At 53.0% G+C, this 27,397-nt stretch overlaps 8 protein-coding genes and 1 non-coding gene across 9 annotated transcripts; 4 read left to right on the top strand and 5 right to left on the bottom strand.

Annotated features, from left to right (window-relative positions):
• Positions 1–100: 100 nt before the first annotated feature.
• sidE (nonribosomal peptide synthase SidE) lies at positions 101–6,430 on the top strand (the record flags this gene model as incomplete). Its single annotated transcript, XM_033559662.2, has 1 exon — positions 101–6,430. The coding sequence occupies one exon, from the start codon at positions 101–103 to the stop codon at positions 6,428–6,430; it is 6,330 nt and encodes a 2,109-aa protein (XP_033415553.2).
• Positions 6,431–6,899: 469 nt separating this feature from the next.
• ALT_2305 (uncharacterized protein) lies at positions 6,900–7,612 on the top strand (the record flags this gene model as incomplete). Its single annotated transcript, XM_033559661.1, has 4 exons — positions 6,900–7,005; positions 7,052–7,145; positions 7,208–7,440; positions 7,509–7,612. 4 exons carry the CDS (start codon positions 6,900–6,902, stop codon positions 7,610–7,612), a joined length of 537 nt encoding a protein of 178 aa, XP_033415552.1.
• Positions 7,613–7,808: 196 nt separating this feature from the next.
• ALT_2304 (putative cell surface protein) lies at positions 7,809–8,372 on the bottom strand (the record flags this gene model as incomplete). Its single annotated transcript, XM_033559660.1, has 1 exon — positions 7,809–8,372. One exon carries the CDS (start codon positions 8,370–8,372, stop codon positions 7,809–7,811), a length of 564 nt encoding a protein of 187 aa, XP_033415551.1.
• A 761-nt stretch (positions 8,373–9,133) lies between these two features.
• Positions 9,134–9,221, bottom strand: ALT_t053. The gene is given in 2 exon segments: positions 9,134–9,168; positions 9,185–9,221. It is a non-coding gene; the product is annotated as a tRNA-Asp (tRNA).
• Positions 9,222–9,879: 658 nt separating this feature from the next.
• Positions 9,880–10,622, top strand: ALT_2303 (sugar O-acetyltransferase; the record flags this gene model as incomplete). Its single annotated transcript, XM_089599307.1, has 3 exons — positions 9,880–9,983; positions 10,037–10,267; positions 10,316–10,622. 3 exons carry the CDS (start codon positions 9,880–9,882, stop codon positions 10,620–10,622), a joined length of 642 nt encoding a protein of 213 aa, XP_089456453.1.
• Positions 10,623–10,818: 196 nt separating this feature from the next.
• Positions 10,819–11,939, bottom strand: sidJ (putative siderophore biosynthesis lipase/esterase; the record flags this gene model as incomplete). Its single annotated transcript, XM_033559658.2, has 2 exons — positions 10,819–11,829; positions 11,886–11,939. 2 exons carry the CDS (start codon positions 11,937–11,939, stop codon positions 10,819–10,821), a joined length of 1,065 nt encoding a protein of 354 aa, XP_033415549.2.
• A 1,469-nt stretch (positions 11,940–13,408) lies between these two features.
• On the bottom strand, positions 13,409–14,797 carry ALT_2301 (GNAT family N-acetyltransferase; the record flags this gene model as incomplete). Its single annotated transcript, XM_033559657.2, has 1 exon — positions 13,409–14,797. One exon carries the CDS (start codon positions 14,795–14,797, stop codon positions 13,409–13,411), a length of 1,389 nt encoding a protein of 462 aa, XP_033415548.2.
• A 322-nt stretch (positions 14,798–15,119) lies between these two features.
• Positions 15,120–23,027, top strand: sidD (nonribosomal peptide synthase SidD; the record flags this gene model as incomplete). Its single annotated transcript, XM_033559656.2, has 4 exons — positions 15,120–15,345; positions 15,402–15,934; positions 16,746–17,165; positions 17,220–23,027. The coding sequence occupies 4 exons, from the start codon at positions 15,120–15,122 to the stop codon at positions 23,025–23,027; spliced, it is 6,987 nt and encodes a 2,328-aa protein (XP_033415547.2).
• Positions 23,028–23,166: 139 nt separating this feature from the next.
• ALT_2299 (ABC transporter ATP-binding protein) lies at positions 23,167–27,162 on the bottom strand (the record flags this gene model as incomplete). The annotated part of the gene is made up of 2 exons (XM_033559653.2): positions 23,167–26,180; positions 26,229–27,162. The coding sequence occupies 2 exons, from the start codon at positions 27,160–27,162 to the stop codon at positions 23,167–23,169; spliced, it is 3,948 nt and encodes a 1,315-aa protein (XP_033415544.2).
• Between the last annotated feature and the right edge of the window lie 235 nt (positions 27,163–27,397).

Genomic DNA, 27,397 nt, shown 5'->3' with positions numbered 1-27,397 from the left:
TGCCATCGACATCAAGCAGAGACCTCGAGAAGAGGAATTCCCAAGCCTCATTTCTCTTAGGATCCTGTTTCCCGCTCGTTGAATTTGCTACGGCATCAGAATGGCCCCGGTCGCCCTTCGAGATCTCGCGGAAAGCCCTGAGCTTCAGGGAACCGAGGTTGTCTCGATGAAGGCTCGCTCAATTCCTCCTCTCACTCCTCCGTCTCCTCCTTGCCTCGTTACGGACTACATCAGACACCAAGTCGAGTCAAACCCTGATGCTCCAGCTGTTCAATGCGAGCAGGAGCAACCGTACAGCTATGCCGCGCTGTGGCAGCTCGTCGAGCACATTGCGGCAGCGGGTCAATTCCGCTCTGGTCGTATCATCCCCCTGTGTATGGACCCGTCTGTCGAGTTTGTGGCTACCGTATTGGCCATCCTCTGGGCCGGATCTGCCTATGTCATTCTTGATCCGGAAGGCTCTGCACAGCGTAACCGCGTTATTGCGGCGGACTGCGGTACCGAACCTGTCGTCGTCCACGAAAAGTATGCGTCCCTTTTTGATCACAGAGTCACCATCGAGAGCATCCAGTCCATTCAGAACCACGGACAACTTGATCCTCCTTCGATTACTCCATCCGACCTGGCATACTTGATCTATACCTCTGGTTCAACTGGTACCCCCAAGGGAGTTCTCCTCAGCCATCGTGCTGTCTCTCATGGCATCGACCAATTCCAACTCAACGGCCGCAAGCGATGGCTGCTCTTCTACAACCCCATCTTCTCCGCAGCGCAACGGACCATCTTGGCCACCCTGTCCAAGGGCGCCTGTCTTTGCCTCACCAGGCGAGACCGGCTCGCAACTGCTTTGCCCGAGGTGTTGAACAACCTTCAGATCGATGCCCTGGGTATCACTCCCTCAGCCCTCGCCTTGCTATCTCCCGATGAGACACCAGCTTGCTTACAACAGATTACCACTGTCGGCGAGCCACTCAGCCAGTCCCTTGTCAACAGATGGGCAGACAGAGTCCACCTGCGCGTCTCATATGGACTTAGCGAATGTGCCCAGCTGAACTTCTCCCGTCAACTCCAGCCAGGTGATAACCCCCGCAATCCTGGCCTCCCGTCTGACACAACCACCGCGATCGTCCTGGAGCCCGGCACCATGACTCGTCTTTCTGCCAACGAACCCGGTGAGCTCTGTCTGTATGGTCCTCAGGTTGCCAGTGGCTACCACCAACGACAGAAGGAAACCCAAGCTGCCTTTGTCAAGGCACCGGAGGGTGGCCCCGGCACGATGATGTTCCGCACTGGCGATTTGGCCGTCCAGCGCGAGGATGGAACGTTTGAAATTCTGGGTCGAATCGATCACCAAGTCAAAATCCACGGTCAGAGAGTGGAGCCTGAGGAAGTGGCAGCCAAGCTAGCGACGGTGAAGGGCGTAGCCAGCTTGGTGTGTGTGGGATGCTACATCAACGAGCGCATGTCGCTTGTTGCTGCTGTCATCCCTTCACCCGAGACTGACTGGGGCACGCTCGTGCAGGACCTGCGCAACCATGCTCGCCAGTCTTTCCCGCCCTACATGGTTCCCAGTTATTGGCTGTCATGCGACGAGTTCCCTGTCAACCAGAATGGAAAAGTGGATTTCCGGGCTATTCGTCGACTTGCTGAAAGTACTGAGGTCAGCAAGATGTTGGGCCACAGCACTTCACCCAAAGACGGTGCTACGGCTGGCTTGAGCGAGACTGCCTCAAAGATCGCGCAGGTTTGGGCAGAAGTGTTGAATCTGCCCGCGTCCTCTATCACGCCCAATGATTCCCTAGTGGCATTGGGAGGAACCTCCATTGACGCAATCCGCGCTATTCGAGAACTCAAGGAACGCGGAATTCACGTCGAGTTGGCGGATATGCTTCAGGCGCAGACGATCGAGGAACTTGCGGATACTGTCCAACTAGACTCGTCTCCAACACATGTTAGCAACGAGCCAGCCGCGCCTTTCGACTACATCTCTGATCCAGCGCTCAAAGCAGACTTCCTTGCCGACCGTCGTGTTGTCGATGCTTATCCTGTCACCGCACTGCAAGAAGGCATCCTGGCTAGCACGCTGCAAGGCAGCCAGGACTATCTCTACCAACGCGTTTTCGACGTTCGCCATCTCGACCTTGTACGACTCCAGCTGGCATTCCAGGTCGTCTTCTGGCGCACCGAACTGCTCAAATCCACCTTCATCACCGCAGCCAAGGGCTTCGTTCAGGTCGTCCGAAACGACTTCAACCTACCTTGGTCGGAAGTTTCCATGAGTCTGCCCGACTACCTCGATCAGGACAAAAACAGAGGTGTCACACTAGGCGAGCCATTCATGCGTGTGGCCGTCCTTGATGGAAGCATTCTCGTTGTCTCGGTTCACCATGCGCTATTCGACTTCTGGTCTCACAGATTCCTTTTCGACGATATCGCTCGCGTGTACTACGGCCGTCGTCCTGAAAAGCGCCCCGAGTGGAAGTCTTTCGTGGCCCTTCTGCACGCACGAGACACAAAGGCATCCCAGGACTTCTGGAGAGAACATCTCGCTGAGGCCGTGCCAACAATTCTCAATTACGCTCCTGTGACGAAGACATCCACAGCCAGGCGCACTGTCAGCCAGCAGGTCAAGGCCGCGTCATCGGCATTGCGTGCTCCTCTAGGTGCAATTATCCATGCGGCCTGGGCTCTCGTGCTCTCCTCCCACATCGCCTCAAAGTCTGTCACGATGGCAACGGCTGTTTCCGGTCGCGAGCTGCCTGTTCCAGGGATTGAGGCCCTGAACGGACCCACGCTGGCTGTCGTCCCCTATGCCATCGCGCTTGATCCTGAGCAGACGCTTCAGCAGCTGGTGCAGTCGGTCAACACCAGTCTCTGGAAAGTCATCAAGCACTCCCAGGTCGGAGTGCGGAATGCGCTGGCCGCTGCTGAGCGCCAGGGCACTACTCTCTTCGACACCATGGTCAATATTCTCGTCAGCGACAAGGCAAATGATGACATTTCTAAGGAGGTGTTCCAGCTCTACGGTCGGCGACCAGTATGGAGGACCGAGTACACGACACTGAATGTTGAGGATGGCGCTACAGGTATCGACATCACGCTCACATCGCCCATGGAAGAGCGTCGTTTGGAGTTCATTCTCAGCCAGTTCTGCATGGCACTGAATCTCATTACATCAAATCCTCGACAGACAGTCAAGGCCACGAACCTGGTCAGCGAGAAGGAGCTTCAATTCATGCTCCAGCCACACAAGGATTTGCCTGATGCCACCCGCACGTTGCATGGCCAGTTCGAAGCCACCGTCCGCACATACCCCGACCGGATGGCCATCAACTACCAGAACGAGCAGTCCCTTACATACACCGAGTTGGATACCGAGGCGAATCGCATGGCACACTATCTCTCCGAGCGCGGGGTGGTGCCGGGTGACATCGTCCCTCTTCTCCTGGAGAAGTCGCCATTGATGATCAAGGCCATTCTCGCCTTGTTCAAGCTCGGTGCTGCTTATGTGCCGTTGAGCCCTGAGAATCCCTTGGAAAGAAACGCGTACATCGCTCGCGACATCAGCGCCAAGTTTGTCCTCACGGAGAAGGAACATGAATCCTATTTTGCCTCGGAAAGTGATATCCCTAGCATCCTCCTGGATCAGGCCGACCTTTCGGCCTATGGCCCCGAGCCACAGCAAATCACCGTCTCTCCGGATTCCCTGGCCTATCTCCTCTACACCTCGGGAAGTACCGGTCTTCCCAAGGGTGTCATGGTGACACATGGCGCTTGTGCAGCAGCCATGCAATCAATCATCGAGTTCGAGCATCGCCAGGGCCAGGAGTCCAGGATGCTGCAGTTCTCCAACTATGTCTTTGACGTTTCTCTGTACGACTTCTTTGTAGCACTGCACAGCGGCGGCACTCTGTGCATTGCACCCTCGGAGCGCCTGTTGAACAACCTGGCAGAGGTTATCAACGAAATGAACGTCAACCATGTATTCCTCACTCCGACCGTGGCTCGACTGCTAAATCCCAAGGACGTCCCCAACCTGGAGTCCATGACTGTCGGCGGTGAGCAGCTGACTCGTGACGTAGTGACAACATGGGCATCGCAAGTGAGACTTCGCAATGGTTATGGACCTACCGAGGCCTCCGTCCTGGTGACGATGAAGGATGTTGATGCTGACACGATTGGAGGTAATATCGGCAGGCCCCTAGCGTCTGTGGGCGCCATTGTCCTCGAAGCAGATGGAGTCCGTCCAGTCCCTTACGGCGCTGTTGGAGAACTGTGCTTCTTTGGGCCACAGCTTGCGCAAGGGTATTTCAAGAAGCCTGACATTACCAATGCCGCCTTCATCGAGAGTGAAGTGCTTAACGGCCAACGCCTATACCGCAGTGGTGACTTGGCTCGTTATCTTCCCAACGGAGACATTGAGTGCTTGGGCCGCAAAGACGACCAGGTCAAGATCAACGGTCATCGTATCGAGCTGGGAGAGATAGAACAGGCCTTCCTTCGGACTGGTGAGGTCAAGGACTGTGTGCTGACCGTCTGGAAGCAGAACAGCACTGCCCATCTTGTTGCGGTCGCCGTTTTCGATGGTGCTGCTTCTGAGAAACCAGGCGAGATTCTTCCACTGGATGGTTTTGCTGAGAACGTGCAGCTTGTCCGAGCTAAGCTCACTGGCCTTACTCCATACATGATTCCTAAGGCAATTGTCCCTCTGTCGTCGCTCCCAAGGCTTCCCTCCGGCAAGGCCAACCGCAAGCAGCTCAAGGCGATGGTGCAGTCCCTGAGTCAGGGCGAACTGACAAAGTTCTCATTCGACAAGATTGGCACTGCCCAGGCGAAGGGTGCGGTTATCCCTCTGGTGTGTGAGACACAAAAAGTACTGCAACAAGGATGGATCGAAACACTGCAGCTTTCCGACGATGAATTTGGTTTGGAAGCCGACTTCCTCAGCCTCGGCGGCGATTCCATTGCTGCCATCAATCTCGTGAGCTGGCTCAGACGCAAGCAACTCAAGATCTCCGTGCGAGATGTGCTCAAATACACAGGTCTTGGGGCAATGGCCGACCAGCTGAAGGGCGAGTCGGACGACGCACAACAGATTCAACAGAAGACTTTCACTCCTCCCTCGGAGGTTGATGCTGCTATCTCTGCCGCTGGTCTGCAGGCGACTCAGTATGAGTACATCTATCCTTGCCCTCCAGGACAGGCTGAGTTCCTGACCCAGGGTGCTCATCCCGAGGCGTTGTGGAGTTTGATGACAGTCCGGAAGGTCGGCAATGACTTTGAACCAAGACAGTGGATTGATCTGGTTCGACAGCTGACAACGACAAACGAGATTCTACGCACGACCTTTACTCGCTGTCACGGAATATGGTATGGTGTTGTTCTCCGCGACGCAACTCCCGTGGTCGAGGTCTATGAAGATGTCAGCGACGAGCAGAGACAACAAATTATTAAGACTCTTGACGACCACCGTTTCGTTTTTGGCAAGCCCTTCATTCGCTACGCCATTCTCCGTTTGTCGACGGGCGAGACCGAAATTGTCACCAAGCTCGACCATGGCCTGTATGACGGAACGCTTCTGCGCATCTTCGGCGAGCACTTTGAGGCTTACCAAGACAATGTGCCGCTGGAACGCTTCACTCCATTCAAAGACTTTGCATTCCACATCTGGCAGATGGACAAGTCCCGCACGCTGTCGTTCTGGAAGCAATCCGAGAAGCGCCCTATTGCCTTCGCGTTCCCCAGCGCCAATGCCAGCGAACCACGCATCAACTCTGTGCATGTCCACACCATCAACCTAGAGTTTGACGCATTTGCCAAGTCCACCGGTGCCACTGTCTCTATCATCTTCCAGTCCATCTTCCAGCTCTGGCTGGCTCTGCGCAGCAACCAACGCGACGTCGCCTTTGACTACCTCTACACAGGTCGCAACATTGATCTTCCTGACCCGCAAACCATCAACGGCACCTGTGCAAACTTCCTTCCTATGCGGTCGAAAGTCGATCCGTCAATGCCTGTGTCGGAATTCCTTCGCCAGACCCAGGATGAATTCTGGCAGTACACCGAAAACAGTACGGTCGGTATGGACGAGATCCATGAAGCCTGTGAAACGACGCGCGAGGGATTCTCGAACAAGACTCTCTTCCTCTTCCAGCCATTTGAACCGGCCCCCGCGGCAGCGAAGCAGTACCAGAAGTGGATTGTGATGGCCAAGTCCCAGGTGACGATGCCGCAGCCATATGCGGTGGTCTTTGAGGTTGTCAAGACAGCGGATGTGAATGAGTATAAGCTCAAGTTTGCCTTTGACAAACGTATTTATGAGAAGGAGCAAGTACAGGAGGAGACACAGGTGATTGGGAAGTTGTTGGCTAAGGTCATGGAGAACGCCGAGGCGTCTGTGGGTGATGTTCTGGCATCGTTTCGTTCTTGACTGGTCTAAATGATTGTATATAGATAAAAGTTAATGGATTTGTTTGATTGAGATAAAGTTCCTTACTTTGTTTTGATTCGTACCTTTGCCTTCATTGACGCAGCCAGTGAGAGCGAGTTGTCGATGGAGTGGCTGGGATATAGGCGCAGCTGACAAAAATATCCATCGCTTGCCGGAATCAACACAACACATTAACCATCCAAACGCAATCAATCAACACTCCCGCTTCGTCGCAAATCTCACAAGCAACAGGTCCACGACATAGCTCAAATCTGGAACCGTCCCAGCGAGCGCTCATCCGCGACATGATCCTCCACCACGCACATCTCATCATCAGACAAATGGCCGCGGCCGCCGGCTGCAGCAAACAAACCATCGTATCCATCCACAACAACTTGCGTAATGCGGCACCATCCATCTTCCACCAACATGCTCTGGAGCCGGACGCCCTCGAACCGTCACTCCAGCGATGCGTGACGCACTCTGTCAAGGCCTAGTCGAGCGACCGCACGCCTCCCTCGAAGGCGCAAAAGCAGGAGGTCTGCAGTTGCCCGCGGCGGACTTGGTTCATAATGGTACGCACCTCTTCGGTTCCTCTTCTTCTACTAACAAGCCACACAGACCAAGCGGAAGCGTCAGCCATCAGACGGACCCGTGCATCTTTTCCTCCAGGATACGCCGAGCGTCTACTCGCTGGTCGAGTTCGGATGTTAAAGTTAGACTCCCCTCCTCGACCTCTAGAATAGAACGGCAGTTGACTGACTCATAAACCATCAGTCTATGGCGCCCAATAAACGGCCCGGTCGAAAACCACCCACTAGCCGTCTGCGACGGAAGCAGTTACGATCCATCCAAACTCTTGGAAGCAGACATTATTCGGGTGACGTATACCGGGCATATGATGTATGCTTTGTATGATCCCGGGATGGCATGGTACTATATGGGTCGGCAGCGGGATGATGAGGTCGTTATATTCCAGAGCGATAATTCTAAGGATGGAGTGGCGAAATGTATTTGGCTTTAGTAAAGGGAGACATAGTTCCTGCGGTGACTTTTACTGACATATCTAATTCTCTAGATGTCCCACATTCAGCCTTCGCTCTTCCGGACAAGGACCCCGAGGAATATGTGAGGATGAGTATTGAGGTTACGGCTATGGTGTTTTCGGGCACGGAGGCTTGAGAAAGATATCATCTCTTTCGAATATGACAAACCCGACCAGATCATGTAAGGATATGATGCTCAACTCAATTCTGCAAATGTCAGGGAGGGTATAGTAGTTGTTTAGGTTCCTGCGGAAAATTGTTCCTAATCAAATCTCGGTGGTGTGCTTCGTGTATCTGAAGGATTATATACCTCTTGTCCTCGTTCATAATGATCACAGAGCCGCGACAGCCAAAGCAGCAGCAGCCATAACTCCAACTACATTCAACTCAAGCATCCCCGCATTATTTCCAGTCTCAGTAGCACCAGCAGAACTACTCGTTGTCGACGCCACACTGGACGAGTTTCCCGCCTTGATACTCGTCTTCATCGTCGCCGTAACACTGGCAGTCATACTCGGCGCAGCGGTAATCACCAGACTACTCGCCTCCGTCGACTTTGTCGTCATCGCATCCCCTGTAGTCGACGCACTCGCCGTCGCAGCTAGCGTCTTTGTCGATGCAGCCGCACCAGGCCCATACCCAGGCAGATAGCTCGGCTCGTAGGTCGCGGTGCCGGTGTACTGCCCCGGACAAGCGGGATTATCACGCTTGGGCGGGGCGCGACCGCCGCCGCAGTCTGGGATGTCGCAGATTTCGCCGGTGCCGGGGACGTACCAGATCATGCTGGCTTCGTTCCATTGGTTGTGAGTTTTGGAGGAGATGCAGCCTTCCAGGTCGGTGCGGGCGTAGACGGTGGAGGCGAGGGTCGTCGCTAGAAGGAGTGGAAGGAATTTCATTTTGCTGGAGGGGTTCGGAGAGGAGGCGGTATCAGATACGAAGTAGTACTTTAATGAGTGACTATTCAAAAGAATGACAGGTTTATTGAAAGGACAGGGGTGGCCTCAGAAATGAAAGTTGAGGTAGTGTTGACACGACATGGGAATCACTGGTATTATTATATGGCTTCTCAGGGTCTAGACTTGGGCCTATGAAAACAGAGTTCAGGCCTAATGAGCTTAGACTAAGCGATGGCGACAGGAGAAGAGGCTGAAACTGCGGGATTGATATGCATTTGATCCAATTATGAGCTGCGAGACAGTCTTCAAAATGAACAGGGCGTTTGACACATCGTCAATCATAGTTCATATAGCACCTTCCGTCGCAGGACTCTTATCCAAGTTCTGAAATCCCATGGAAGATGCAGCATGATTCAGGGACAATCGGCAATTCGGTCACGGCATCTCCGACGCTGATCCACTTTGGGTCCCCTTCCGAAATTGCGAGTCAGCTAATTTTAGGTCGAGATTCAGCCTCAGGCTTGGAGTGGATTAGGGACCCTTTGAGATAACATCGACCAATATACAATATTGCAATGCGGTATCTGGTTGCTCGCAGATTTGGTCTGCTGCTGGTGGGATGAGTGACCAGCGTAGTTGCGGCAAGAAAAAAACAAATTAACCCTGAAGTGGAGGGAAATGACACAAAGAATGGCGGAAAATTAGGAGGGTTATGAGGAAGAACAAAAGGGGAAACAAAGACGAAAAAGGGAAAAAGAAATCTCCCCGACAGGGAGTCGAACCCTGGTCTCCCGCGCTCGTTCTCTATTGAGTGACAAGCGGAAATCATGACCGTTAGACCATCGAGGATTTCTTGCTGCAAGATGTCATAATTTGAATACATGAACAAAGGAAGAAACTAAAGAAATATCATTTATGGATTTCCTCTTCACGCCTGGCAACCATCAACACCTACCACTCCATTGATTCGACGAATATGTAATGTTTGTTCCGGTTTCTCGTATTCCATCATAGATATGCTGCCTCTCATATTTTTATTAGGTTTGTTTGACTCACTCCGCTGCTCACATGCCACACCAAATTTGGCCTCATGATTATATATCTTGCTCTGCGGGTAAACTTCGGCTTCGACATTTTTGTCTGCATCAATACCTTCGTTCCATTACTGGTGGATAGTATCGTCACATCGCAGCAAAGATGCTGCACGGTATGTCTATCTCTGGTCTGTGTCCCCGGAACTTAGGGCCGACTTCCCAGCTATGAAAGGAGAGCTTCATCTGTTCGTATTCGAGCACGCACCGGAAGGGGTCCTATTGGTGTATGCAGGATATCCTTCTACCTTTCGCTGTAGCTAAACCAACGAATAACTTACAAACGAGATGTAGGTCATCAGATGACCTATATCGACTATACAAACAATGACAATGACAACGATATATAAGTCTCGACAACCCAGCGCAAACGGCATCCATTCATACCAAGAAATCACACAGCCATCTTAAGCACAATGATTCCCAAAACAGGAAAAGACAACCAGATCATCGAAAAGGCCAAAAACCTTCAAGGTGTCTGCTGGGGCGAGGAATATGAGAAGATGATATCAGGGATACTGTAAGTGCACGCTCAGAACGCCGAACCACCGCTAAGCCGCTGTACAGATATAGTCCCCTCGCATCAGAGCTCATAGAGGGTCGCACCAAAGCGCGCTTCCTAATGTCCGAGTTCAATGCTCCTCCTCGACCCGACGTGCCGTTCTCTGAGACCGTGGCTCAGAGGGAGGCGATATTACGAAAGTTGTTTGGCCGGGCAGGAAGGGGGATCTATATCGAGCCTCCTCTCTTTGTGGACTATGGCTGTAACATCAGTGTCGGAGATGGGTTTTATGCGAACTTCAAGTCAGTTATGCGCCCAACAAATGATACCGGATGAAGCTGATAGAGCAGTTTGACCGTCCTGGACTGTGGACTGGTCACCGTTGGAAACAACGTGGAGATTGGCCCGAATGTAAACATCATCACGGGCGAGCATGAGACGAAGATTGAAGCCCGTCGCACCCATCGAGGAATGGAATTTACAAGGGAGGTCGTTATCGGTGACGACTGCTGGATTGGCGCGAATGTGACTATTCTGGCTGGGGTGACCATTGGATCAGGGTGCTCCATCGGTGCTGGCTCGGTGGTCAAGAGAGATATCCCGCCGTACAGTGTCGCCGTGGGAAGCCCTGCTCGAGTTATTAGGTCGGCGGTCTGAAGTTGTGGCTATGGAACTTCTGCGGACCTTCATTTGTTCAAAATGATATTACTGTAGTCGAGGTACATCTGTATTGAGCTGAAGATATCATTCTGGAATCATGTCCCAAAGCATCCTCTCAATCTTCGCCACTTGCACTTTGGATGTCTTAACCGTCTTGTATTTATTCTTATTTCATATATTACACCACTTATCCCTAAGCTTTCACTAAAGCCGAAAGATATCCTAGTACCTTGTCAACCAGAAACTTCCGAGGCTCAGCCTGATCATCATTACTCAACGCATGTGACGCATTCGGTATTGTACCACTGTTATCATCCCATATCTCAGCTTCCCCATTGTGATCCGTAGCTTTCCTCCACCTCGACAGTAACCTCTCCTTGTCAACCCAGGCAGGAACCGACTGGTCCGCCCCGGAAAACAACACCATCAGTTTGCCCCTCAGCAGCCCCTGCTCCCTAATCATCCCAAATGTCTTCCCCAACTGCTCATCGCTCAGATCCGAACTGAACAAATCATCCTCACTCGGCGACAGTGGGCTCTCAGGACTAGTCAGACTCAGGAACCTCCGCGCACTCAGCGGTGTATGAGCCGGGTATACCAACGAGGTCATCGCCAACGGCAGCAGAACATCAGTGCCAGCCTCCGCGTCGCGGGTAGCCTCCCTCGCCATGACAGTCAACTTCTCGAACACAGGCCGGATCTCCGCCGGCGTCTTATCCCCGAACCCCTCGGCAAGAACCCACTGGATCGCTTCCCGGTCAGACACAGGCGCCTGCATGATCGCCCCGTCGAGCGGCATTCGCTCGATATGCTCGAGGGAGGGGTCGAAGGCGGGGGTGTGCGTGTGCGGATTTGGTCGGGAGAGGTAGTGCAGTACACACTGGCTGCCTGTTGAATGGCCCATGAGGACGATCTTGCCGCCACCACCGCTGGTGCCGAACCGCTCGGTCTTATACTCCTTGATGTAGTTCAGACACTGTGCGATCTCGTTGGTGTCTCGGTCGAGGTGTCCCAGTCCCCAGGATTGATAGGAGGAGGTAAGGGTTAGGGTGAAGAGGGACCATTCGGTTGGGTGGAGGGCATGGGCCAGATCGGCCATGTAGGATGTTGTCGCTAGACCATCTCCCAGACCGCCGACGAAGACGAGACTGTGTGGTTTCCGGACGGTGCTTGTGGTGTATTCGAAAGTGACGAGGGTTTCTGTCTATATTGCGGTCTGTTAGTCCTGTCTGTTGTGGCTACGAGGGGGAGGGAACATACGTAGTGGTGTAGAATGCCTGGCAGACCACCCTTGGGCCAGAATTTTGAGTACATTTTGGATGTGTATTAAGCAACAATTCACGTTCAGATTGTGATTGAAGCTGGGATTGAGAAGAAAGCCTGCAGTGAACAGTGGAGTGCATTCAGCAATGCATTGGTGCAATGCCCCTCGTCCAATCTGATAAATGTCCGAGATCGGCACTGCGGGCCCCCATTTGTCTCAGTGTCTCATCTCGGTTGCAGTCTCATCAGTGGACTAACTGAGCTGAAGCCCGTTATCAATCTAACATACGATACACAGTGGGACCTTTTCATACTGATACTGATACATGCTGTCAGATACATTTAGTTTAATACCTGCTCCATTGGTTATAAAAGACATACTGAGTGGGCTGAACTAGGAAGCAGTTACGTACGCCAGGCTCGCTAACAGGGGGCCAGAAGGACTAGATCTGATTAGATATTATTCGGCTACAGATCCTGCTTCGGGTTAGACGCGAGATGAAACAAGCCAGTTTCGCACAGTAAAACATATTTTCACCCAATTCAAGCGACATGCAATTGTCGAAAGGGATGAGAGAATCATTCATGAGTGAATCCAGAGAGGAAACGCGGAGTCAGGGCCATGATTTCATAAACTGCACTATATAGGCCTTGGTCGCGACGTAGGCACGGTGGAGTGACTGATCCGAACCTTACAGGGCTACAGGCCAAGTATAGCAGAATGCACAGGTACATGCACTGATGCACAGTCAGTCATGAGCTTCTTAACCTTGGCCTAGGCTTGTGACTTAAAGCTGGTTCAATAGACAAGCATCGCTGTATCTTACCCATGTTTAACATGATGTATTATACTGTAAGCTTGACGAGTAATCTTACCATACCGTAATGAGACTGGACGTTATACGCCAAGTCTTATCTGATCCAACTATGGAGTACTCTACATATCCGACCAAGGAGTCCAGGCCCTACTAGGCTTCCAGTAGGAGAACGGTGTAATGGGTGCTATTTTTTGAGGTGTATCTCCATCGGGCAATTCCGGTGTACGGCCCACTGCCGTCGGATCAGATAACTTTGCACTATAGCTGACCCAGGGAATGTGGCTGTATCTTTCCCACAATACTACTCCGTACACTATAATGTGTCATGATAAACCTCACTGTGTGGGGAAAACCCAGTGGTTCGCCTAAAAATCCCCAAGTAAGCGAGGATTCTGCTAGAAAGTTGAAAAGGTGGGAACAAAATTTTGTCGGAAGGACCAGGACAGTTGATCCTTGCTACACAGAGAGAATTGGTCCGAGACCGAATGAGATAGGGCGAGCTCGGTTAGCTGGCAGGGCTGATGTGGACTCGGCTAATATCTGATTAGATTGATAATATGGTCCAGACTGTCACAATTGAACAAGATCTCTCATTGGTGGTGTTTGAGTCTTATCACATTCTAGTCCGTACACTGAAGTATCTTCCACTGTTCACAGCCGTCTTGTTTTACATTAAGAGAAGAAATTAAATTATACTAGCAATTACAGCTTCGCATCCCACGCCATCCGATCCGAACTCTCAAGCGGTCTTTCCCTCCCATCCCAGAAAAGTGGACACAGCTGAAACCACTTCTCCCGGCTGCAATACACATGGACAGATCGCTTGTGGCCCAAATCCACGTATTTCTGGACCGTCAGGCCATGCGCATTCTCATACGACAGAACAGTGGTATTCGTCGCCTTCGGTTCCCCGACAACACACATTGTCCGCGGCTCGTCTAGAAAAATATAGTGGATCACGCTCGACCACCACGCGTTGACTCTGTATGCGCCGCGGACGCTGGACTCGCCGACTAGCGAATGCCGGCCGCGATCATAGTCGCCGGCGTCGTAGTGTGCTCCGTAGTGGTCCTCCTTGGCCCAATATACCTCGAAATATGAGAATGGAAACTCGTCAAACCGTCCGAATAGACACAGGACGTGCTTGTCTTCGTGGAGCTGTCGCAGGTACCTCCGGTGGTGCTCCAGGTCGCCCGTCTCGTTCCACCCCTTGGCGACGCGCGGGTCGTTCTGCCATTTGTGGAACAGCTGTAGGTGCTCTTCGTTTTGCCAGTCTACCACCATGAGCGAGAAATGCTTGTCCAGGTGCGGAATGTACCGGCTGTAGACTAGCGAGCCTGGGGTGGGTTTCTGAGGGCGGATAGGGTGCCTTGTGTAGATTCTCTCGCTGGGGAACTTCATGGAGAACTCGTAGTTCTGCGCGAGAGGCGGATAGGAGCTTCCCGATCGTCGAAGCAGGCCGTGAGTCCCTTGATCGACGGCCCAGATGGGGCGTGGTCCAACCGGTGAGCCGGCCCCTTGCCAGAATGCGGAGCGTAGTAGGATGAGTGTGTCGGTTTCGGAGGGCTTGTTTTCGTTGCCGAATGGGACTCGAGGAGAAGGGAAGGGCACAACCAGCCCAGTGCGCAGGCATTCGTCGCGGATGATATTTCTATGAGACCCATTCAAATCCACGCGGACAATCTCGTGCTGGGGATATGTCAAGAAGAGGGCATGAATGACATTCCAGATCTGTCCCAGGGTAGGTGGCTCCTGGCCGGTCCAGTGGAATGAGGTTCCGGGAGCTCTGCGACTGCGCGCCCATGGACTGTTGTCGTTATCTGGGATTTCGTGGGCGGTCTCGTCAAAGGAAATGTCTGTGTAGGTCAGCGAGGCCGAGTGCAGAGGCTCTGGGAGCGCCTGTCCGGTCTGATCGTCGTGTAGTCGCAATTGTAAGACACGGGGTGTGGATTCAGAAACAATATGGATCGCATAGCTGGTGAGATATGGGTGAGGAAGTTTGACCCAGGGATATGTCCGCTTGTTGGCCGAGGTTGGTTCGGCAGTAGTCATATTGATCTGAGGATCCTCGGTGCTGCCTTGCGTCGTCATCGCGCAATGATTCTGTGAGAGTAAGATAATTCTTCTTCGGGCAGCAAAGAGGTAGGACAGATACATATAGGTAAGACATGGCCGAGGAATAATCCAGAGGCCGCGGTAGAGAGTGGAGACAGGAGTCTGGACGCTACAGACCATCCGGCATATTCCTATAAATCCAGCCCGAATTAGACTTAACTACTTGATCCCTATGGACAACAGTAAAAGAACGCTATTCCTCATTGAGAACTGTTAACGGAGTGCTTAAATCGCCAGAAATCCGGTCTCAGACTGTATACCTAGGCTGCTAAGATCTCGGATCCTGCAGATATCAGCAATGTCAATAGAAGCACACCCAACAGTACAAGGATGCCTCGTCTCGTTTCCAACACCTCACATCCTCCTCCTCACACTCAACCGCCCAGAGAAACGAAATTGCATATCTCTCGCGACGAGCGACGAAATACAACGCCTATGGACATGGTTCGACACACAGCCTGCACTACATGTGGCCATTATTACCGGCACGGGCGAATCCTTTTGTGCGGGCGCTGACCTCAAGGGTACGCCGTTCTCTCATCTTCCCTCGGATCAAACCAACTGACAATACATCCTATAGAATGGAACGACCTCAACGCGCGTGGTATCACCAACGAAATGACAGCCCCCGGGTTAGCCGGTCTCCCTCGCCGTCGAGGCCGCAAACCAATCATCGCCGCCGTCAACGGATACTGTCTCGGAGGCGGCTTCGAGATGGTAGCCAACTGCGATATCGTGGTCGCCAGCGAAAACGCCACCTTTGGCCTCCCCGAAGTGCAACGAGGAATCGCCGCTGTCGCAGGCTCGCTACCTCGGCTGGTGCGCGTGCTGGGTAAACAGCGAGCCGCCGAAATCGCCTTGAGTGGGTTGAGCTTTTCTGCATCCCAGCTTGAGCGTTGGGGGCTGGTGAATCGCGTGGTGGAGCATGGCCGGTTATTGGCGACGGCGGTGGAGATTGCAACCGCCATCTCGAGAAATAGTCCGGACAGTGTGCGTGTCACGATGGAGGGGCTGCATTTCGGGTGGGAAATGGCCAGTGTGGAAGAGGCTAGTAGTGCGCTGGTTGACCGGTGGTATGCAAAGCTCATGGCAGGCGAAAATTTCCACGAGGGAGTACGAGCATTTGTGGAGAAGCGAAAGCCACGGTGGAGGCCGTCTAAGTTATGAAACGGCTGGGTTTTTGTCGTAAATTTTGCCAGGATAAAGGAATACAGCTAAATGCGCCATTTTATACAGCCCATCTGTATCACAGGTAGCTCGAGTAGGGAATATTGACCATGAAGAGAGTGTACTGAATGTATCGGTACCTCGTTTCGTAACTGACTGTAATATCATACGTAATATGTATTACGGTATATATTTCGTAATACTGTATGATGCTAGCCCACTCCACCAGTCTACCCATAACATCAAGCACCAGTCAGATAATAAAGGTATCGCGTAAGCCAGGCTTCTTCAAAATGGCTATTAGACGTTGAAAATGATTTAGTGCGATCAGATAACAGTTACCCCTCCGTCCTGCAAGGCCAGCATGATGCCCAAGCCGAATATTCGGCTCCACTGGCCTAGAAAAGACCAAAATCGTGGGCTCGGTATTTTTGTACTCAGTGGACTAGGATGATATTACCTGGATTATATGGGTCCAGTCCACCTGTTTGCACAATGGAATACATGTCCGTTCCCCCTCTATAGAAGACAACGTGGGTATCCCATCGGGTCGCGGCCACGGCGATCTCGGTAGGTTTGTAGACTGCTTTACACAGTGTCTCGTCTCCGGCCGTTCATAGGTGGAATACTGCCTGGACTCTGCATATATAACGCATGTCAAATTATTTTAGTCATCCATCGCGCACATCTCTCGTTCCCAGGAAGATAACACTTCAGGATCCAAGACTAGAACAGCTGGACAATGGGTTCGATACAGCACGATGATATTCATAATCAGAAATACCACTGCAATCAGTCATATGACTTAACGGCAGCCCGGTTGAATCGCAATGGCGTCGAGTCATTTGAGGTCGTGGGCCTTGCATCCGACGGGCCCTCGAGTCCCACAGGCATGAGAGACGAAATCGTGCTGTTATCGTGGCTCATTGTGCTCCTGCGGACGCGAGAAGGCGGCCAGATTCGATATGAATGGGCGTATAGGTATCCAGAAGAGGAGCCGGTACCCAGATCTCTGGCCATGAATGAAGTAGTGGCGGGGTTACAAACTAGTCTGAAGGAAACCGCGGCAGCTGTCTCTCGGCATATTGCAGCAGATGTACCGAGTCAGTCGGCACCAGCTTCTCTGATTCTGAGCACTAGCTCTCTTTCCCAGGCATCAGAGGAAGCAAAGGATGAAGTGAGTGATGCGTGGATGTTGAATACCAGAAGCTAGCTGACTGCGGTAACAAAGGAGCTACTTCATCTAAAAGTCTGTTTCGAGAAAGGCTTGCTACATATTACTCCAGCATGGCACTCCGACAATATGTTGCCATTCACAGTGATGCGATACGTCAGGGCACTTGCCGACATGGTCAGACTTTGCTTTTCTAATCCCGATATGTCCATCCAAGACTGCCTTCGACCGACCACATACGATCTCGACGAGATATGGCGCTGGAATCATGACTTGCCACCCACGTACAGTTTTTGCATGCATGAGAGGGTATCCGAACAGGCTCAGAAGTTCCCTGATAAAGAGGCAATCGCATCCTGGGACGGCAGCCTGACATACAGCCAGATTGACCAGTACTCCACATTCGTTGCGCGCTCGCTCAAGGATATGGGAATTGAACTGCATGACGTTTTACCGGTCTGCTTTGAGAAATCCAGATGGACCGTCGTCGCGGTTCTGGCGGTAATGAAAGCCGGCGCGACCTTTGTGCTAATGGACCCGACGCTGCCGCTTGCCCGACTGCAGAACATGGCCCAACAGGTCGGCGCGAAGATGATGGTTTCATCTCGGGACCAGCATGACCTAGCGGCGCAGATCATACCAGATGCGAAGGTGTTCGTCGTAGAGGAGAACACGTTCAGCAGTCTGTCCACTACACAGAGCAACGTACCACTACCGACGGTCCTCTCGTCCGCCCTGATGTACATCATATTTACATCCGGCAGCACGGGTACCCCGAAAGGAGTCAAAATCTCCCACGAGACCTACACCAGTAGTGCCATTCCCCGAGCCAAGGCCGTCGGGTACACGGAGGATTCACGCGTTCTTGACTTTGCCTCCTACGCCTTCGACGTTAGCATCGACAGTATGCTTCTGACCCTGGGCAACGGCGGCTGCCTTTGCATTCCATCGGACGAAGACCGCCTTAACGACATCAACGGAGTGATACGACGGATGAAAGTTAACTATGCGGGCCTGACGCCTTCGGTAGCCCGTATTCTAGACGCGGATGTAATATCCTCACTCAGTGGCCTAGGTCTCGGAGGAGAGGCCGTCTCGGCGAGAGATGTTAATCTCTGGGGCCAGGACACCAGGATTATTATCGGCTACGGTCCCTGCGAATGCACGATTGGGTGTACAGTGAACAGTAGCGCGGCAACGGGGAGAGATTATATCTCCATTGGCCCTGGGAATGGGGCAGCCATCTGGATAGTCGACCCTAATGACCATGAGTCTCTTGTGCCCGTCGGCGCGGTAGGAGAATTGCTGGTTGAAGGTCCCATAGTAGGACAGGGCTACCTGAATGATCCGGAGAAAACCGCGGCAGCGTTTATTGAGGATCCGTCGTGGTTGATCGCCGGTCACGACGGCTACACTGGTCGCCGGGGCCGTCTGTATAAGACCGGCGATCTGGGTCGATATGACCCGGATGGGTCAGGGGGTATCGTCTTCGTGGGCCGCAAGGATACCCAAGTCAAATTGCGAGGACAGCGAGTTGAGCTCGGAGAGATCGAGAGTCAACTGAGAGCTAGATTGCCCTCAGAGACGACCGTCATCGCTGAGGTGATTGTACCCCAAGTGTCTGGGGGACAACCGACCCTGGTGGCATTTGTTGCAGCACAGAAGACAAAGGGCCATGGCCATACTGAACTCGAGGCGGCAGAGCTTTCTGATGAGGTGCAACAGGCGCTGTCAGAAGCCGATGCGGAGCTGGCAAAGGTATTGCCTCGATACATGGTGCCCACTGCGTACATCCCTGTCAACCACATTCCCACATTGATCTCGGGTAAAACAGACCGCAAGAGGCTAAGGCAGTTCGGCGCAACCGTTGACCTGCGCCAGCTGGACCAGGAGGTTACGAACACCGCAACTCGGGAGCTGAGTGATCTGGAGCATCGCTTGCGACAGGCATGGAGCCAGACGTTGAAGCTCCAAGCGCTTTCTATCCGTCTCCAAGACAACTTCTTCGCTCTAGGTGGAGACTCCCTCACAGCCATGAAACTGGTCTCTGTGTGTCGGTCTCGGGGTCTCGACCTCAGTGTAACCAGCATGTTTAGCAATCCTACCCTGTCAGCCATGGCCAGCGTTGTTCGCATTTGCAAGGAGAACGTGCAAAGGGAAGTCCTCCCATTCTCAATGATCACGTCCGATGTTGAGAGTGCCTGCGTAGAGGCAGCAGAGGTCTGCGGAGTTGGCCCAGCAGATATCGAGGACATCTACCCCTGTACGCCCACACAGGAGTCCCTGTTCACTTTCTCGCTTAAGTCAGTCAAACCCTATGTGGCGCAGCGAGTTCTGTGTATCCCGTCGCATATCGACCTCAACGCTTGGCGAAAGGCATGGCAGGAGGTGGTCGCCGCACTCCCCATTTTACGGACACGAGTGGCCCAGCTGCAAGAGCCTGGGCTTCAGCAGGTTGTGCTCAAGGAAAATATCTGCTGGATACACGCGTCCAATCTATCCGAATACCTGGAGAACGACCGAACCGAAAAGATGAATCTCGGAGAGAGTCTGGCTCGTTACGCCATCGTTGAAGAGTCAACCACCGGCAAGCGATACATGGTTTGGACTATTCACCACGTCCTTTACGACGGGTGGTCAGAGCCGATTATCCTCACGCAAGTCAGCAACGCTCTGCAAGGGGAGCCAACTGATATAAAGACGCAGATGCGAGACTTTGTTAAATACGTGCGCGACTTGGACGACACCGTAATGCAGGAATTCTGGCGACGGGAGCTGAAAGGTGCTGTCGGGCCTCAATTCCCGCGTCTACCCTCCAGAGACTTCATGCCTACCCCGGGCGCCCTAGTCGAGCATCAAGTCTCCCTTGATACCAGTTGCGGATCACCATTTACCATTGCGACATTAATTCGCGGCGCCTGGGCACTCGTCGCGTCCCAATACACCGGAAGTGACGATATCGTGTTCGGCGAGACCCTCACAGGTCGCGACATCCCACTACCTGGAGTCGAAAGCATCGTTGGACCATTAATTGCAACGGTTCCCGTCCGCGTGCGCGTTCACCGGGGAAGTACCGTAGAGTCCTACCTCCAAGCCGTGCAGCAGAGTGTCTTGGCCCGTACCCCATACCAGCACATGGGCATGCAAAACATCCGCAAGGTAAGCCAAGATGCGCAGCACGCGTGCGAAACTGGCACGGGTCTGGTAATTCAGCCTGAACCAGAGTACACGGGCAGCGAACTCGGCGTTGAGAGCGGGGATGTGGTCCTTGAAGCTCTGCATTTCAACCCGTATCCGCTGATGCTGGCTTGCGGGATTCGCAAGGGTGGTTTCCGGGTTTGCGCGAGCTTTGACTGCAGTTTGATTGAGACCAAGCAGATGGAACGGATGCTTGCGCAGCTTGAAGCCGCTTGTTTACTGATGAGTAAAGGTCTTTCCCGCAGGGTTGACGAGATCTCTTGCCTTCCCGAGGCGGAGTTGGACCAAATCTGGCAATGGAATCAGATTCCACCCTTGGCTTTGGACGAAGCAACAAGTAGGGTGCGTGCAGATACAAGCGCGAAGCCCGGCTCAAGTTATCCTCCCGCAGTCGTTCCTTGGGTTTGCAACCCTCGAAACCCGTCCCTCCTCTCGCCTATCGGCTGTGTTGGTGAGCTCTGGCTTGAAGGAGCCCTTCTTTCCGGTGACACCGTTGATTCGCCCACCTGGCTTGTGGCCGGAAGTTCTACCTGTGCTGGCCGAACTGGCAGAGTGCAAGCAACCGGCGACATGGTTCAGTTACGAGAAGACGGCAGCTTAGTGTTTGTTGGTAGGAAGGAGAATGTTGTTCCTGTTCAAGGGCATGCAGTGGATATCACAGAGATTGAAAGGTACCTCGCAGAACATCTTCCGCCGACAACCCGTGCCGCTGCTGCTGTAGCGCGATCCTCATCCGACCAGGAGCTGGTTATTTTCATTGAGCAACCCGCTGCGGAGGAAGTCTGTATTCAGCTCCTGTCGGAGAAGCGCGAGATAGTGTGCGACTCGCCAGGTCAAACCTTCCAGACCACAATTTGCGCGACGATCCCCGCCAATCTTGCTGCAGCGTTGAAGAAGCTCGACAAGTACATGCGAGACTCGCTTCCGTCGTATATGGCTCCGTCCGCTTACATCGTGGTAGACAAACTGCCCACTACGAGGAGCCATATCGACCACAGTTTGCTCAATCAGATCGCCTCTCAGGTTACTCCACAAACCCTCAACCAGCTTCGTGATGGATTGAGAGACGCCTGGAGCAAGGCTACAGTCCAAAACCATCTATCAGCACCAGAAAGCATTCTGCGGTCTGCATGGGCCAAAGTCCTTCGTATCGATCCCGAGCAGATCGACGTAGACGACAATTTCTTCCGGCTCGGTGGTGATTCTGTGCTTGCAATGAAGCTCGTGTCGAGTCTCCGCGCGCAAGGCCACAGCTTGTCCGTGGCTGATATCTTCCGGCACATGCGTCTCGGCGACGCTGCCAGAGTGTTGAAGGTGGATGAACGCTCAAAGCAGAAGGTTAATATGTATCAGCCGTTTTCCATGCTCCGTCTAGTGGATGTCCAGCAGTTCCTAACCGACACTGTCCGACCACAGCTTGGGGACCCAAGCTGGCCCATCCAAGATGTGCTGCCAGTGACGGATTCCCAGGCTCTGGATATCAGAGCAACCATCCAGCCTCCGAGGACGTCTATCCAGTATACAATGCTGTACTTCAACAGCAGCGTTGATAGAGAGCGGTTGTTCCATGGGTGCAGCGAACTGGTGAAGACGCACGAGATCCTTCGTACCGTCTTCATATCATACGAATCCAGCTTCTTGCAGGTCGTCCTGAACGAGTTGGAAATTGTGCGCTCGCACAAAGCTGACAAGGATCTCGATCAATACGTCGCCAATCTCTGCAGGGAGGACATCGAATCCAACTTCCAGCTTGGATCTCCGTTCCTCAGACTGTTCCACGTGGAAGGAAGCAATGGCAACACCTGCCTCATCATCCGCCTATCTCACGCCCAATACGACGGCGTCTCCCTGCCCAGACTCCTCCAAGACCTAGACTCCCTGTACACCGGCACCCAGCTCGCCACGTACTCGCAATTCTCGTCGTACATGGCGCAGATCAGCGAAGAGCCCATCCAAAGCAAAGCAACGACCTACTGGCGCAACCTTCTCTCCAACTCCTCTCTCTCAATCCTCGGCGGACCTTCCTCCCACCCCAACGACAAAGCAATCTTCCACACCCGCCCCACCAACGTCCATCCCCTGCGGGAAATCACAACCGCAAACCTGCTCACAGCAGCCTGGGCCCTGCTCCTCGCTCGTCGCCTCCAAACACCAGACGTCACCTTCGGCAGCGTCACATCCGGCCGCACACTCGACATTTCCCACGCCGAGCACATCATGGGTCCCTGCTACCAGCTCACCCCCATCCGGGTCCCCTTCCAGCCTGACTGGACCGCAAGCGACCTACTCCACTTCGTCCAGACTCAGTCTGCCGAGTCTGCAGCGCATGACTTCTTGGGATTTGAGAAGATTGCTAAACTGGCGGAGTGGGATATACGTCCCGGGAAAGGCTTCGACTCCATTGTGCATCATCAGGACTGGGAGGAGTTTGAGAGTATGCCTTTTGGTGGGGGGTCTTGTCGGGTTGATATTGCGAATCCGCATGGGGATGCGGCGTATCCGGTTAAGGCTGTTTCGCTTGTGAAAGGTGGAGAGATACATGTTGGGGTGGTTGGGAGTGAAAGGGATGTGGGGTTTGTGGATGAGGTTCTTGGGGAATTGGTTGCTGCAGTTGAGGAGTTGAGTGGTCAGAGTGAAGAGGTGTTGCTTGATAGGGAGTTGTTTTAGTACACGTTGATGATGTGTACATAGATGGTTTAGTTTGATTGATTTATGAATATATGTCTTCATTGTAGAACTTATCAAACGATGGTATATTTAAACGAATCAAGTCTATGAAATGTAAGGATTAAATATGTATAAATAACTACGCCACAGTCTGATGCATAACATTCGCCCTATAACTCTCCGACCTCTGCAGCAACTCCTCATGACTCCCCCGATCCACACACATACCCCCCTCAATCAAGAAAATCACATCCGCCTTGCGAATCGTATGCAACCGATGCGCAATCGCAATGACCGTAATCCCCTTCGCAGCCTTCTCCAGCCCATCCTGCAGCAGCTTCTCCGACTCCGCATCCAACGCACTCGTCGACTCATCCAGAATCAACAGCTTCGGTTTCCGAACAAGCGCCCTGGCAATCGACAGCCGCTGCTTCTGGCCCCCGGAGAACTGGCTCCCGTTAGGGCCGCAGAGTGTCTGGTACCCATCCGGTAAAGATCGAATCACCTCGTGGATGTTGGCGAGCTTGCACGCCTCAATGATTTCGTCCATGGTCGCTTCGTGGTCTGGTCGTGCTCCAAGGCCGATGTTGAACGCGATGCTGCCCTCGAAGAGGACGCTCTCCTGGGGAACCAGCGCTATCGTGTCCCGGAAGGATACGTCACGGTGTTTGGTGATATCCACGCCGTCGACAAGGATAGCGCCGGACTCGGGGGTGTAGAGCCGTTCAACGAGGGAGATGATGGTAGATTTGCCTGCGCCGCTGGGTCCCACTAGCGCGCAGAACTGGCCTGGCCGGATATCGATGCTCAGGCCATTGAGGACTTTGATGTCTGGTCGGGCGGGGTATGCGAAATGGACATCGCGAAGCTGCACGCTTGAGGCTTGGTTGTTTGAGGGGATGCGTTTTGGTTCGGCCGTTGCCTCTGGGTCGTTCGAGGTCGTCTTAGTAGGGCTACGCACGTGTCCTTGCATCTTGTCCGAGCCGATCTCGATGAGACTTAGGATCCGGGCCATTGCGGCGCGGGCACTGGAGAGCTCCGGCGCGAGAGCAAACATCTGGCTCCAGAGCAGAGCACTGACGAGCAGGGAGAAGACAACAATCAGGAACTGGGTTTGGGTGTAGTTGCCTGCGATGATCTGCTTCGCACCCCACCAGTATGCCAGCGCGTTCACCAGGTTGCCGAGGAAGTAGGTCATTGCCTGCCAGAGACTTGCGTGCACGGTGACCTTGAAGGTCTCTTTGCGGGGACCCTTCAGCGATCGCCGATAGGTTCGGAGCGTCTCTTCTTCAAGGGACAGGGATGCGATGGTTTTGATGGATGTGATGGCTTCGACGCCGATATCGACAGATTTTGTGTATGCATTCTCGTGGCGCTCTTCAAATTTCCCGAGGACATGGAGCTCCATCAGCCCAGCTCCAAGCAGCAGCGGCACGAGCGCCAGACAGACTAATGCGATTCTCCACGCGATAATGTGAGTCAAGATAATCGCCGCGATAAGGTTGACAGTGATGGAAAACAGTGTACCAATGACTGAACCACTCAGGCCAGCCAATGCATTGCCATCCCTGGTGATATAGGACAGAAGCAAAGCTGGCGTCCGGCCCTCGGACTGATGCCATTGCAGGTCCTGCTCGAATAGTGACCGGAACGACAAGACACGCACCGCGTAGACGATCTTCTCAGAGACCCAGCCAAATCCAGACCAACTGACTACGTTGGCGAAAAATTCAATAATAGCGAGGATAAAGAACATCAACCCAAAGAAGTTCCCTCTTGACCGGATGCTATCTGCGCTGTGGCAGGGATTCAAACTGCCAACGGTGTTTCCAAAGATCACAGCCTCTCCAGAAAAAGCTCCGCCAACAACGCTCGACCCAAGAAGTGCAAGAAAGATGAACAGCAGGTGAGGTCGTAGTGCCGGTGCGTAGCCTTTGGCAAGCGCCCAGAGGGATTTTTTGGGAGTCTCGGGCTCTTCTTCTTCCTCTTCGGAGTCAGCAACAGGGGCTTCGGTTGTTGAGACTGGAGTTTTCTCAACCTCGCCGAAGTCGCCAAGGAAAGAAGCGCTCTTCTCAATATCAGCCTCGCTCGATGATGCCTGATCAGACTTGCTGACGCTCTCAATGTTGACTGATGTGTCATCCTTGCCAGCAAGAGTCTGCAATTTGACAAGTTCAGCGTATGTACCATTCTTGGCCATGAGTGTCGCATGATTGCCTTGTTCCACGATATGGCCCTTATGCATGACGATAATATTGTCCGCACCGGTGATTGTTGATAAGCGATGGGCAATCGTGATGATAGTCCTGCCGGTGGCAATATTGGAGATTGCCCGCTGGATGCGCTGTTCACTGCGTGAATCCAGAGAAGCCGTAGCTTCATCGAGTATGAGCACTGCAGGATCCTTGGCCAGAGCCCTGGCAAGCGCAACGCGCTGTTTCTGGCCACCACTGATCAACCGTCCACTGGAGCCCACGACTGTACCGTATCCGTGTTGTAGCGCACTAATGAATCCGTCTGCATCCGCAAGCGACGCAGCTTTTTTCACCAAAGCAACGATTTCAACGACATTGGGACCCCGTGCCTCTGCTGCTGCCGTCAAGTCCTTGCCATTTCTGACTTCACTGGCGAGATCGGCTAGGTCAGTACTCAAAAGGGTCGTCTTCAAGTGTGCATGGCTCGGATTGCTGGAGTTGATCAGCCCATGGGCAATGTTCTCCAAAAGTGATCGGTCGAGGAGAGAGGGCTCCTGCTGAACCAGGCTCAGAAAGCTTCTCAAGTCACGAGGGTTGATATCACGCAGATCGTGGCCGTCAAAAAGAATCTGGCCTTGCGTAGGATCGTAGAGCCTGGTAACCAAACCCGCAATGGTTGACTTGCCACTACCCGATAAACCGACAATGGCGGTATGTTTGTTGGCCGGGATGCTGAGACTGATGTTGTCAAGAACGGTAATCTCGGGGCGCGAGGGATAGGTAAAAGAAACGTCCTTGAATTCAAAACCGCCCTGAGCCTGGGTAAGACGAAGTCCAGAATCGCTCGTACTGTCAATCATCGGCTCGCGGTCGATATCCTCACGTAGCTTCTGGAACGAGGCGACAGCTGCGACGAAGAGGTGCAGGAAGGGTGCGACTTGACTGAGGAGCAAGGTGGCTGTCGCTTGTTAATGAGACACCTTATCAATAATGAAATTGAACTCACCTTCAACGAGGATGAAAATCACAGTAAAAGTAGCACCCACCGTGGCCCCGTGAGTATTATCACTCACGGACTCGGCAATCCGTCTGCTCCCCTGCCAGAACGCCAGACCATTCGCAGAATATGCAATAAAATACAACACTCCAGACTGTATGCCAACCGCCGTCGCCTTTTTCAACCCTTCAGTCTCTGCAGCCTTGAGCGCCTTGGAGAATTTCTCCTCCAGCCGCGCATTGGCACCAAAAGCCTGCACCACGACGGTGTTGGAAAGCGCCTCTGAAGCAATGGACGCGGCACTCGCAGCATAATCCGACATGCGCCCGGTGTATTTCTCAATATAGTGGCTTCCGACGAACGACATTAGGAAGTATGCTGGAATTAACGAGACGAGCATCCCGGCAAGCTTGGCATCTTTGATAAAGGCCACGATGTATGCGGTGATGAAAAAGGACAGACTCGATAAGCATATCCCAACCTTCTCCGATGTGCCGGACCGAATTGCCTGTATGTCGCCATTAAGACGTGATGCGATCTCACCGGGAGGCAGTTTATCAAAGTACGACGGCTCTTGTCGGAGGAGGTTCTGTAAATAAGTTTCCCGCAGGCGTTGCGCCAGTCGAGCGCCGTTGAGACTCCAGCATGAGAGGTGGACGTAGATTAGAACAAACTGAGCTATAGCCAGATACACGATAATCAGGATCTTGCCGTTGATGTCATGTTGATAGTCGGAATCAGAGTCTGATGATTCTGACTCGCCGCAGGTCACTGCATTAAAGTCGTCGAGGAGCTGGCCGAACAGAATTCCGATCAAGGGAAACGGAACACCTGAAGCAGCTGCGCTGATAATACCCAGCAGGAGTCGACCTAGGTCAACCTTGGAGGGATTACCGGCGAGAAGCAAACGGGGATAGCCCGATAGTTTCTGCACGAGCTTCATGAGGACATGAGATTGCGATGCCTGCTGCGCTTGCTGTCGCGTGTTGAAGCTGTGCAATGGTGCTGGGCCTCATTGAACTCGCGAGCCTAGCTCATCAAAGGACATGGACCAAAGAAGCATGTTCTGGTAGAAATTTCGCTAATTCCGAGACCGCAGTTAGTGATCACTCGGCTCTCTGATGCCCAAGAACAATCAACGGTAAGGTGGATACACATTCGTCGTATTGTTACGTAAA

The sequence above is a fragment of the Aspergillus lentulus genome (genome assembly GCF_001445615.1).
Source record: "Aspergillus lentulus DNA, contig: Alt04, strain: IFM 54703, whole genome shotgun sequence".
In the NCBI taxonomy this organism is placed as follows: Eukaryota; Fungi; Ascomycota; class Eurotiomycetes; order Eurotiales; family Aspergillaceae; genus Aspergillus; species Aspergillus lentulus.
Note: the sequence above shows the minus strand (reverse complement) of the source record. Positions and strands in the feature narration are given on the sequence as shown.